The sequence below is a fragment of the Gossypium arboreum genome, chromosome 4 (genome assembly GCF_025698485.1).
Source record: "Gossypium arboreum isolate Shixiya-1 chromosome 4, ASM2569848v2, whole genome shotgun sequence".
NCBI lineage: Eukaryota > Viridiplantae > Streptophyta > Magnoliopsida > Malvales > Malvaceae > Gossypium > Gossypium arboreum.
Window position 1 is genome coordinate 9,924,816 of NC_069073.1, and position 12,348 is coordinate 9,937,163.

A 12,348-nucleotide genomic window follows, 5' to 3' on the forward strand; every position below is an offset into this window, starting at 1 on the left:
AACCAAGCTGTAAATATTGTTATAAATGTTTACAGAGTGTCATTAAGGTGGTATTAAAGTTTTGTTGAAAAATTTTAACGTTTTGATTGTCAATTAATTAAAAAGGACTAAATTGAAAATTGGGCAAAACATGCTAATTAAAATAATTAAGTGATTAAATGACTTGATTAGTAAATAAGGAAGGACTTAAGTAATAAATATACCTAAGTCAAAGTGGTGGGATAGCATGTTAAGGTAAAATAATAAAATAAAACAATTGAATGGTAAAATTGTAATTTTGATGAAATTAAAACAAACAAATTGAAATTTTTGGCCAAAACCATCACAAGAGGGAGCTATAAGTCGGTTTATTCATTTTTGTTTCATGTGAATTCAATTCTTACATGTTTCTTGTAATTTTTATGTTTTTGAAATCGTTGTAATTAGGTCCAGCTAAACCGTACCTTCGTTTTTTATTTTATTAAAAATTTGGAAGTTTCCATTGATAAATATTAGCCTTTTTTTTATGAATAACATGGATTTTGAGCTTTGATTGTGTTGTGTGATGATTTTCTAAAATATTAATTTTAGGATTAAATTGTAAAAATGTCAAAATATTAGGGTTTGATAATGAATTTTAGGTTTATTAGGGGCTGTATGAGGGCCTAGAATATTTGGATAGATTATTGATTGAGAAAATTAGTTAATTTGATAGATTAACTAATTAAGGGATTAAATTACAAAAAATGTAAAAGTTTGGGGTAATTGCCTAAATTTGAAAAATAAAAGGGTACTAATTGTAAAATGAATTGGAAATGAAATATATGCTAATAAATGAGTAATTTTATATTCTAGATCAATATCCCATAGATACTCGTGAAAAAGGAAAAATAGCGGAATAGTTTTTAAACTTCTGTAATTACTACAATTTAGTCCAGGTAAGTTCGTATGGTTAAAATTTAACATTTGTATATTGTTGGAAGTGAATTTTTGTTTGAATTATAATATTGAGTTGGATATTCGGTTTGAATTGAATGCAGGATTTGAGTGCATTCATGATTTGGTGTATGATGGTATTGGGGGAAGATATCAACATTATTCCCAAGTAAACCGGGGTTCAGAATTTGTTGCGAATTCTCATGTTTTACTTTATTTTTGGTATAGTTGGGTGGATTAGCTCTTACGAGCTTCTATTAAGCTTTTATGAGCTTCTGCCCAACTTTTGAGCTTTTATTGGCGTATTCGAGAGGAACAGCTCTTATGAGCTTCCGTTGACGATGTACTCTTATCCGTAAGTTATTTTTCGAATGGAAAAATCTCAGTAAGTGATTTATTTAATGAATTTGAAAGACATATTATTTATTTTTGTACTGATTTTAAATAAGGACGTATTTATCGATTGAAATTGTGAATGACAGAGAATTTTCATGGATAATTTTTATTATTTGATTATTATAATTAGTTTGGTAAGATTTTCTTTTAACTCGTCGAAATTACTAAGCTTGAATAAGCTTATTTGGGTTGTTTAATGTCATTATATATTTTCGGAAAGTTTGATGATCAGATCAACATTCAAGTCACACATCCAACTTATCTCGATAGTTTTTGAAACGTTCAATATGGTTTATATGGCATGTATAGGCTTTTGTACGGTCTTGGTCAAAGTTTGGCTTATGTAAATATTACGAATAATATTTTGTTTATATAACCAACGTATATATTGGTATAAGAATAAGGTATACTGAGATGTTAGTATGAGTGATATATGTATGTACTTATTTGAATGGTAGTGAACTGTGGTAACTTTCTTAGGTAAATTAATTAGGTAAGTTTGGATATTTGGTTGACATTTTTTTAAGTTTTCATTTGAGGTGCCTAAGGGCATATTGGTTGTATATGGTGATAATACATATTTAAGACTTGATTTTAGCTTGTTTTGAATGCCTTGTTATGGCTTGTTGATGTGCAATATGTTGAGTCTAGATTGGTGTCAAATTGGATGAGAAATGTGGCTTGGAAAATGGTCTATTTTCATCCACACGGACAAAGACACGGGTGTGTGTCTTAGCTGTGTATGACACACGGCTGTCCGTCCTCTGTATCTTCTTAAAAATGCAAGTCAGTATGCTCACATGGCCTAGCACACGGGCGTGTGACTTGGCCGTGTGACCCAAGTTAGAGAGTTATACGAGCACAGACACAGGCTGAGACATGACCGTGTGACCCTTATAGTTTTGAAAACTTTTCTACTTTTTCAGAAAAATTCTCTAAGTTTCCGATTTACTCCCGACTTGTTTCTAATGCATATTTCGAGCCTTGAGGGCTCGTATAAGGGAAAATATATATGATTTTGATTGGTCTTATTATGAATATTAATATGTAATGAAACGTTTGAAATTTCTGTCTGATTGATCCGAAAACCTCAGATAATGTTCTATAACCCTGTTCCGGTGACAGATACGGGTTAGGGGTGTTACATATAATAGTAGAACTTATTTAATATGTTGCCTACATAGTTTGCAGGATGAAGATTCCCCTTGCTAAAAAGCATTAAATCATCGACAAAAAAAAGATGAGATAAAACCGAAACCCTCCTTGAAAGCCTATTTGGCTCCCACTCCTTATTGTCACTAAGTGTTCAATCAAATAACTCAACCATTCCAATCCCATAACAAATAAACAGTACAAAAAAAAGGATCTCATTGTTAGATGTCCCTAGTCGAGTTAAACATCTCCCTCAGCACGCCATTCCACAAAACCTACATGGATAAGGACGATACAAAATGTAATTAATAACATATACTAGTTGTTTGTATATTTAAAAATTAACTTTAACATTAAATAAATATTAAATATAGTTAATAAGTAATAAAACTATTACAAATTTTCCCTCATATTTCTTTTCAAGTGTATAACAAAGAATTATTAAATGTAAATAATAAAAGAATTATTAAATGTGTTAATCTAAGATTTCTTTTTAAAAATTTGGATGTGGGATAAGTTAGTTTGTGGGTTTCTTTCAAAGTTAAGAATACATTTACCAACTTTGGAATTAATTTAATAAATTCGTTAATTAGATATTATATATGCCTGCTTTGAGTCTAATTGTGGAAAATTCCAAAATCTCCCATCAGATTATTGTAATTGTAATTGTAATTTTCCCCATCATATTCTCAATATGGAAATGTAGTTTGCTAAGTTAAAAATTTTATATTGTACTGAATTAATCATAAATATTAAATTTTAAAAATTATTTAATTTACAATTTTAACCTTGTTTATATTACCACATATATATTTATGAATCTATATTTATATTCTCAATTAAATTAGTATTATCTATAATTAAGTTTCAATTTAATTAAAAACTATAAAAATGATTCTTTTACAATGTAAATTATATTATTATTAGAGTATTTTTATAATTTTACACATCAATAAAAATTTATCAATGATAAGATTTTATGCATATCAAATCTTCACCTTTTCAACTAAAACATCTAGAGGCGAATCTAGGGGGAGCCGTGGGCCGACCCCCCTAAAATGGAAGATTATTATTTAGACCATTTAAAATTTTTAAAATTTTATATTAGTAAAGGTAAAATTATACTTTGTCCCCTAAAATTATAAAAATTTAATTTAGTCCTTTAAAAGTTATAAAAATATGGGCTATTAAAAATTAAAATTTTAATTCGCCCCTTAAAACTTTTTTGGTTTCACCCTGAAAACATTATTTGATTTTAAATAAATTTTAATACATATGTTTATTACATAAATTTTTTCACCAAGACCGTAAAAATACATAAATCTAATTACTTAAAAACTGCACAGATAAATTGGTCAAATATCAAATTAATTTTAAAAAAGTTAAAATAAATCTTAGTATAACAATATTTATGTTTTTAAATAATTTTATGATTTATTTTAAAATTAAATAATTGAAATTACAACAGAGTGGTTAAGTTGAGAGATTTTCTTCCCCACGATACAGGTGTTACATAATCTAGTACATATTAAAACATATCTTTTGCACACTCCCATAATGTAAGTGAAAAATAAATTTTATATAAAAAATTCATAAAATAATAATGCGGTTTTAATTGAAATGATAAAAGATTAATACTTGGAAAGTTAAATGTCCTATTTTGAATTTTTATAAAAAGATGTCCTATTTTAGATTTAAAATTTTAATGAATTATAGTAACAAAAAAAAACCTAAACAACCAACGTAATTAAAATGACTCAAACCAGACAACATCTATTTTAAAATTTGGTTTTTAATAATTTCTTTAATTGATTTTTATATAACAACACAAAATATTAAAAATGGAGTCTAATTTTAATTGATTAAAGACAGAAATAGTGGTTGTAGCTTGGTCTAAATCCACAAACAACAAAGTAATTGTAACGTTTTATTACTGTTAAAAGAAAATATATAAAAAAAAATTTAAAAAAAGAATCAAGTCATAATTACAGTCTAATATGAGTTTTTATTCTCTGGGGTATGCTTAATTAATTTGGGCTTTATATATACAAACAAAAAAGGTCATAAATAATATATTTATTTTTCTCATTCAGTATTTACAACAACAAGACAAAACAAAACAAAAAAGCAAACGTTAGTAGCCTGTAGGCCTTGGAACAGGATAACTCAAATCCAACCAAACTGTTCCTTTTTTTTTTTCTTTTTTTCTTTTGTTAATTTAAACTTAGTTTTCTCAAAAATTACAAAAACACACACAAACTCTCACTCCTTTTCACGCGAAAATACCGCTCTTTTCTCTTTTCCCCACCTTTTTTTTTTGTGTGTGTGTGTTTGTGTTCTTCTCTTTCATTTTTAGCTTTCAAAGTTTTTTTCATTTCTCAAATGCTGCTGCATTCCTTTCCCTTCTTTGAAAAAAAATGGAGAATTTGAACTCTTTGTTTTGTGTCTAAGTGTGTTTTTTGGAGTTGTTTGTTACTCTTTCAAGTAAATTTGAGTTGAATGTTTTGTGTTGGGTGTCAAGGCTAAACTGAAGAGTCTGGGGTTGGTTTTTTTTTTTTTTGGTTTTTTGGTGGGTTTTCTTCTCTTGGGTTTTTATTTTTGTTTTGGATTTTCTCATTCTTCTTAATATTAGCTATGTATTACTGTTTTGAGTTGATTTCTTGCGTTGCATGTTCTTTTCTTTGAATGCCGTTTAATTTTAGACCTATTTTCTAATCTGGGTTTATGTCATTTTGTGTTGTTTAGTTTTCTTAGAATCAAGTTGTTTTTTTTCAGTTTAAAACAAAAGGGTATCTGTTTTCATGGGAATTCCATCCTTTCTCTTGCTTGGTAAATTTTGATTATTAATTTTGTTTTAAAAAACTGATCTTTTTGGGTGTTTTATGGTGACATGAAGTGTTATTTAGACAAGGGAATTTAGTGTGAAGATTACTTGCAAAATGGGATTAGTTCCAGGTGATATCCAGGTGGGGCCTTGGAATGTTGAAAAATCCAAAGGGAAAAAGAAGAAAGATAGTGAAGATGGTGAGCCTGGATGTTGGTTTAAGTTTAGGTTTATGGGAAACTGCTTGTCTCCAAGAACCAAAATGGAGGGTTCCACTAGTGGAACCAGCACTCCATATGGTATATAAATTTAATTTGTTTATTGGTTCTCTTTCACTGCTTTTGTAGTTTCTTTGTTCATGTTGATTGAATATTATTTGAAAAAGGGGGCATTCTAATGATGAATTGAAATCTATTGATTGATTATATAATTAGCACTCAATATGGTGTATAAATTAAAATTTCTTCTTGGTTTTCTTTCACTGTTTTTTGTAGTTTCTTTGTTCATGTTCATTGATTATATTCCTTGTTAGATATTGATTGATTATTTGAAAATGGGGTATTCCAATGCTGAACTGAAATCTATTGATTGATTATATAATCTCTGCTTAATGGTAATTGGCTTTGCTTAGTCTTATCCGATTGCTTATTTTCTTCCATCGTATTGGCTTTCTAAGTCTATGTTGATATGCTTAACTGTATGCATTTGTTACTGTTGATATGTTCGATGAAAATATACTGTTTATTGATTTGGTTTTATGCTTTAGCAATGATGTTATGTCTGTTTAGGTGTTCATATATATTGGTTTTTGTTGCTGTACAACACGATGATCACTTTCCTGTTGTGCCCTATAAGTTCTACTTTAATATTCTCTAGGGTTATCACCTTGTAGTTTCTCGTTTGTCGTCTAATGCATAATGTCATTTGTCTGTCGTTTGGCCTTCTGATTATGTCTTTGATATGTTTACTGTATGCATTTTCTTCCACGTGGATGTTCAATGAATTGTATATTGTTGATCGATTTAGTTCTATGCTTTAGTGAGCTAGCTGATTATGCCCATTATGATATTGATTTGATTCTCTTGATGTATTACTATTGCAGTGATTATTTTCCATTCGTGCATATTTGATGGATGGTAATTCCACCAACGGTGTAATTCGTGTCTACTTTATGATCACTGAGATTGTCGCCTTGTAGTTCATTATTTGTCATTTAATGCATAAGAAAATGTCGGTGTGATTGGCAATGACCTCAGGAATTTGTTCACGTGGTCATTCTCTGGAGTTCATCCCCTTGTTTTGGAGGTGTATATAGATTTCTAATCTTTTTTCTCACTGTTTTTGTGGAACTCAGCTGAAAGTAAATCAACGAACGAGTCAAATGACACCGCAAATAAGTCAAATGACACCAGCAGAGGTCAGCCAGTTGTTCCAGTTGTGACATCTTCAACTACTACCAATGCTGGAAGTACTCCGTCGACTCCAAATATAAGTGAGGAGCTTAAAATTGCTTCGCAGCTTAGAAAATTCTCCTTTAACGATCTTAGGTTAGCAACAAGGAGTTTTAGACCAGAGAGTCTTCTCGGTGAAGGTGGGTTTGGTTGTGTATTCAAAGGTTGGATCAGTGAGAACGGAAATGCTCCTGTGAAACCAGGCACAGGGTTGCCTGTGGCAGTCAAAACCCTTAACCATGACGGACTTCAGGGCCATAGAGAATGGCTTGTAAGATACTCTGTTTCTGTATCTATAGTATTTATTAATGCTTGAAAGCGCATTGGAATCTCTTATTAAGGCATAGGGCTGAATCATGCTTTTGTCTCTTTTGCATGTGGCAGGCTGAAGTTAATTATCTCGGTGACCTCCTTCATCCTAATTTGGTCAAATTGATCGGTTATTGCATTGAGGATGATCAAAGACTACTTGTCTACGAGTTTATGCCCCGAGGAAGCCTGGAGAATCATCTCTTCAGAAGTATGTAATTAAACTCCTTATTCATAGAGATTTATTAACTTGCCTTGCTTGTCTTTCTGTAATCGGTAGAGCTTTTACCAAATTAAGCTGATAGCTAACTGTATAGTCTAACTATAAGCTTCCTTAGGAAACAATAGAGCACTGAAAAGATATTTCTATATTTTTGTACTGGAATTTGCTTTCAGTATTGGATGCGCATTTAACTAGGTAATTGATTGTTATTATACTTCATAAACTGGATTAAGATACCTAGCTACATATAAAGTTGTAATAAGGACTGGAACTGAATTTTTTTTTCATTGTATCTTTGGTTTGTCGCCCCTCAAAGTAACCACACACCGTTCTGTGTTCAAGAAGTTTGATCTCATTTATGAACACTAGGAAGGAATAAGAGTTTGTCACCGACAACATGGAGATAATATAAAAGCATATTATTGTAACCTTTCATACTGTTTTGGTTCACAATACGAACTGTCTAGTAAAATAATGATTGTTTGTTTAGATTTAGTTTAATGGCATTCATTTTATCAGGGTCCATGCCTCTTCCTTGGTCCACCCGAATGAAAATTGCACTTGGTGCTGCAAAGGGTCTCGCTTTTCTTCATGAGGAGGCTGAACGGCCTGTAATATATCGAGACTTCAAAACATCGAATATACTGTTAGATGCGGTGTGTGACTAATGTGGTAAAAATACTTTGCTTACTTTAACTTGTATCGTCTATCTTCTGAAATATTTTGGAATTTTCTTCAGGATTACAATGCCAAACTTTCTGACTTTGGACTTGCAAAAGATGGTCCGGAGGGAGATAAGACTCATGTATCTACTCGTGTAATGGGAACCTATGGCTATGCGGCACCTGAGTATGTTATGACAGGTAAATATGACAAATATTGATATTATTTGTTAACTCGGAGAACTTGTAAACATTAACTAGAGTATAGGTTGTATGAGTGTTCTGATTTCCTCGTAAAAATGGGGAGAAAGGAAATGGAAAAGTTTTGTCCTAATTAGAACCATATTTTTCCAGGTCATCTTACATCAAAGAGTGATGTATATAGCTTCGGGGTGGTACTGCTTGAGATGCTGACTGGCCGAAGATCCATGGACAAAAACCGACCAAATGGGGAGCATAACCTGGTGGAATGGGCTCGTCCCTATCTTGCAGAGAGACGAAGATTTTATCGACTTATAGATCCCCGCCTTGAAGGGCACTTCTCGATAAAAGGTGCTCAGAGAGCTATTCAATTGGCTGCCCATTGCCTTAGCCGTGATCCGAAAGCCAGACCTTTGATGAGTGGAGTTGTTGAAACCTTAAAGCCTCTGCCAAATCTCAAGGACATGGCTTGTACTTCTTCCCAGTTCCAAGCCATGCAAATTGAGCGCATGGCATCGACATCAAAATCTAGAACTGGAACTAGAGCTCCGGCAGCATTGTCAATAAGGAATGGACAACCTACTAGGAGCCCTCTCACTCAGAATGGTCCGCAGATCTCCCCATATCATAACAACCTTCCCTACCGGTCACCAAAACCTAATGCTGGCCAACCTTTGCGTTGAGTATGCTTATCCCCAGCCTGTTTCGATTTCATTTATATGTTTTTGATCTGGGGATTTAAGTAAAACATTGGGAAAATGAACGAGGCATGAGTTTGCAAGTTCATGCTGACATGTTCTTTTCCTAACAGTGAGTAATTTATGGCCATTGTTGCCCGATATGGTGGTGATCAATTAGAACAATTCAGAAAAAAAGAAATTGCAGGTCTTTAGAATAAAAGAAAAATGGTTTGCTGTCCATTACTAAGTTGTGTATGCCATTTGCCTTTTATTCTAGGTTCAGTTTAGACCTCATTAATTTTGGATAATATATATGTTAGAATTATTTCCCGAGGGTTGGAAATTTTAATTAAAAATATAATAATATAATAATGTAAATTAAATTTATGATAATTGTTTAAGATTCAACGCAAAATTTTAAATAATTTTGAAGTCAAAATTGTTTATCTACTTTTTTAAATTCAATATTTGAAAATATCAATTTTTTACAATATTATTATATTTTTATATAATATTTAAAATTCTCGTAATTTTTCTCCAATTTATAAATAGAAAGATAATGTTGTTTCATATACTTGAACTCACGATCTAAAACTTTTATAGAAAATATTTTTAATCTTAAAAATTTTCATAACATTTCAATTTATTACCCATAATCTTTCTTTTAAACCTTTAAAAAAAAAAGGTTTATTATCCCATTACAATAAAGTTGTAGGAGATTCGACGAGAACAATAAAGGAGACAAGGGCTTTTTTTGTCTAGGAGGAAATCGAAAACTTGAACACCATAACATGCTTGTACTCTTTTCCAGGATAAACAATAGTAGATGGGAAATTTGGATGATTGACCGAGTCTGGAAATGCTTGAGTCTCCAGACACAAAGCTCCATGTGGTTCATAAACATATCCATCTTTCCCTTTCACATCTTTCAAGGAATTAGCCGTGTAAAACTGCACTCCTGCTTGATTCGTAAACAACTCCATCACCCTCCCCGATTTCTTATCTTTCACCACTGCTGCTTTCTTCAGCTTGCCATCCACACCATCGATCACGTAGTTGATATCGTATCCATTTTCAAGTTTGTTGATTCGGCTTCCCACCGTGTGAGGTTTGAGGAAATCGTAAGGGGTTCCTTTGACGGCGGCGAATTTGCCGGTGGGAATGAGTTGGCTGTCCACTGGAGTGTAGTGGGAAGCGAAAATCTGGACTTGTTCGGATAAGATGTCGCCACTGTTGTGGTTGCCAAGGTTCCAATAGGTGTGTTGGGCGAGGTTGACTGGTGTGGCCTTGTTTAGAGCTTTGGCCTTCATTCTCACGGTCAGCCTGTTGCCTGGGTAAAGGGTGTAGGTCACTGTTACTCTGAGTGCACCAGGAAATCCTGTCCATTATGTAAACAACTTCAACATCAGATGAATGTTTCAACCACTGATAAATTAAAAGGTTGGAATTTGGTAAAAGAGAAAATGTGCAGTCACCTTCTTCACCATCATAACTATCATAGGCAAAAACAATGGATGGAGAATAGCCATCTTTCTTATACTTGTTCACTTTCCATACAACATCACTAAATCCAATAGGGCCACCTAATAATAATAATATTGTTATTAAAACATAAAATTTAGAAGAGATATTTAAAGGATGAACATTGAAGAACGAGAGTACCATGAAGCATGTTTTTGCCTTCATTAGGGATCAATTTATAATGGACTCCATTCAAAGTAAATTGAGCCCCTCCTATTCTGTTAGCAACCCTTCCAACAATGGAACCAATATACGAAGTATCATTCTGTCAAAAAAAGTTGCAAATTGAAAAATTAGGAAAATCCTTTAAGATATGTTTCATTACTATGAAATAAAAATTTTAAGTTAAAATGAATTTTATCCAATAAATTATATTCAAATGTCTACATGCATTTAAAGAAAAACTGATTTGTCATTTTTCTATTAGAAAAAATAATAATAACATATAATCACAATTTTATATAATTTTTCTTGTACTTAAAGATGTACGAATACAATAAAAAATAAGGGATTTTGTAGACTGAATTTTCAAAGTTTTATCCTATTTAAAACAAAACAATATAATTTTCAAAAGAAAAGATTTGACTTTTCAAGTCTATATAACAGTGCTAATAATTAAATAATTAATATAATATAAATAAAAAATAGCGAAAAATAAAAGAACAAGCCTGGCTTGCCATTTAAATAATTCATGTTATATGCAGCCAGCTTCTTTGAAAAGAAAAATTTGTATTTAATGAGCAGATTATATGACAAATCCAGCTGTAACCTTTTATCTTTTTATGATTCTTAGAGGGGATACCAATCAATCATGGCCCACTTTAGAAATTTTATCTACACATAAAGACAGCAATGAAAATCTTGTATATATATATATATATATATATGATACCAATATTAATGGAAAATGACAATAGGTGAGACAAAAGTGAGAAATGATTTTATCCACCTTCACATGTATGTTGAAAAGAAAAGTTGCTTACATTAATAATGTTGCTTCATCTACCTTTTTTCTTTTCCTTCCATTTTAATATTACAAAAAACAAGAAGAGAGAAACAAGATTTACCTTGTAGTCATTGACAGAATCATATCCCAGAACAATATCACCCATTTTACCTGAAAATTATGAGGGAAAGTTTGATATAAGTGAAGAACAAAAAGCTGAAACTTAAAGAAGACATGAAGAAACAATCCAAAGGTTTTCAAGTTTGGGAGTGTTTTGGAGAGAAAAATAAAATCCAAGGGGTAAAGTTGAAGAGAAAGAAACAGACCATATTTGTCAGGGAGGAAGACTGAAACAATAGTTGCACCCCAGTTGGTGAATTTAACACTCAGATCACCTTTCTTCAGCTCATATATCCCAACCTTCTCCACTGCTGCTGACCCATTGATAATTGCAGAAGCAACAATAATGAACAAGGAAAACAACAACAAAGATACCTTAGCCATGTTTGGATTTTGAATGTGACAAGGCAGATGAGTTCTTAAGGTATTTATAGGAATAATGAGAGTGACTTTTAAGTCTTTGCTTAACACCAATATGAGCAAATTAAGGGTTTTAAAATATTATCCAAATAATGAAAATGTCTAATTCTTTCTTTATTTCTGCCTGGAATAATGTTTTGACTTTCAGAAAGATCTCAGTTTTTGAGGTGCCCCACTTTTACTTATACGTTTTGGTTTTTTAATTTTAAAAATTTATAAAATATTATTAAATTATTTAAAAGTTTTTATTTAAATCAGTATACTGGTAAAATCACGGTTGCATGGCCTTCTTTGTTTGCACCTCTTGCACTAATCAAAAACTCTCATTCCCTTTCTTTTTTATGTTCAATTTTTTTCATGAAATAACTTCAAACGTCATGAATCTGCAAACTAAAATCAAAACAAGTTTCTTATGTGATCTCCAACACTGATTGTCAAACTAATTTCGATCTAAGATATGTTCTTTTACTTGTCGATGGGTAATGATTTACCGTATTAATCGTTAAATTGTCGCTTGGAGGTCACTGG

General features: G+C 31.6%; 2 protein-coding genes across 2 annotated transcripts; one reads left to right on the plus strand and one right to left on the minus strand.

Moving 5' to 3' along the window:
* The first annotated feature begins 4,575 nt into the window (after window positions 1–4,575).
* Window positions 4,576–9,138, plus strand: LOC108460746 (serine/threonine-protein kinase PBL34). Its single transcript, XM_017760368.2, has 6 exons — window positions 4,576–5,586; window positions 6,642–7,009; window positions 7,123–7,258; window positions 7,790–7,926; window positions 8,010–8,133; window positions 8,287–9,138. The coding sequence occupies exons 1-6, from the start codon at window positions 5,403–5,405 to the stop codon at window positions 8,814–8,816; spliced, it is 1,479 nt and encodes a 492-aa protein (XP_017615857.1). The 5' UTR covers window positions 4,576–5,402; the 3' UTR covers window positions 8,817–9,138.
* Window positions 9,139–9,438: 300 nt separating this feature from the next.
* On the minus strand, window positions 9,439–11,906 carry LOC108457989 (uncharacterized). Its single transcript, XM_017757214.2, has 5 exons — window positions 11,607–11,906; window positions 11,402–11,451; window positions 10,476–10,599; window positions 10,289–10,396; window positions 9,439–10,191 (listed from the first exon to the last, which is right to left on the minus strand). The coding sequence occupies exons 1-5, from the start codon at window positions 11,782–11,784 to the stop codon at window positions 9,572–9,574; spliced, it is 1,080 nt and encodes a 359-aa protein (XP_017612703.1). The 5' UTR covers window positions 11,785–11,906; the 3' UTR covers window positions 9,439–9,571.
* Window positions 11,907–12,348: the final 442 nt, after the last annotated feature.

What these genes read in the sequence shown, in the direction of transcription:
- LOC108457989 (XM_017757214.2), bottom strand. Translation starts at nt 11,784, where the DNA reads ATGGCTAAGGTATCTTTGTTGTTGTTTTCCTTGTTCATTATTGTTGCT. An exon ending in ATTCTGTCAATGACTACAAG is followed by an intron (nt 10,600 to 11,401) that starts GTAAATCTTGTT and finishes TTTTTTTGACAG; the next exon opens with AATGATACTTCGTATATTGG. An exon ending in AGGCAAAAACATGCTTCATG is followed by an intron (nt 10,397 to 10,475) that starts GTACTCTCGTTC and finishes TATTATTATTAG; the next exon opens with GTGGCCCTATTGGATTTAGT.
- LOC108460746 (XM_017760368.2), top strand. Translation starts at nt 5,403, where the DNA reads ATGGGATTAGTTCCAGGTGATATCCAGGTGGGGCCTTGGAATGTTGAA. An exon ending in AGGGCCATAGAGAATGGCTT is followed by an intron (nt 7,010 to 7,122) that starts GTAAGATACTCT and finishes TGCATGTGGCAG; the next exon opens with GCTGAAGTTAATTATCTCGG. An exon ending in GGAGAATCATCTCTTCAGAA is followed by an intron (nt 7,259 to 7,789) that starts GTATGTAATTAA and finishes TCATTTTATCAG; the next exon opens with GGTCCATGCCTCTTCCTTGG.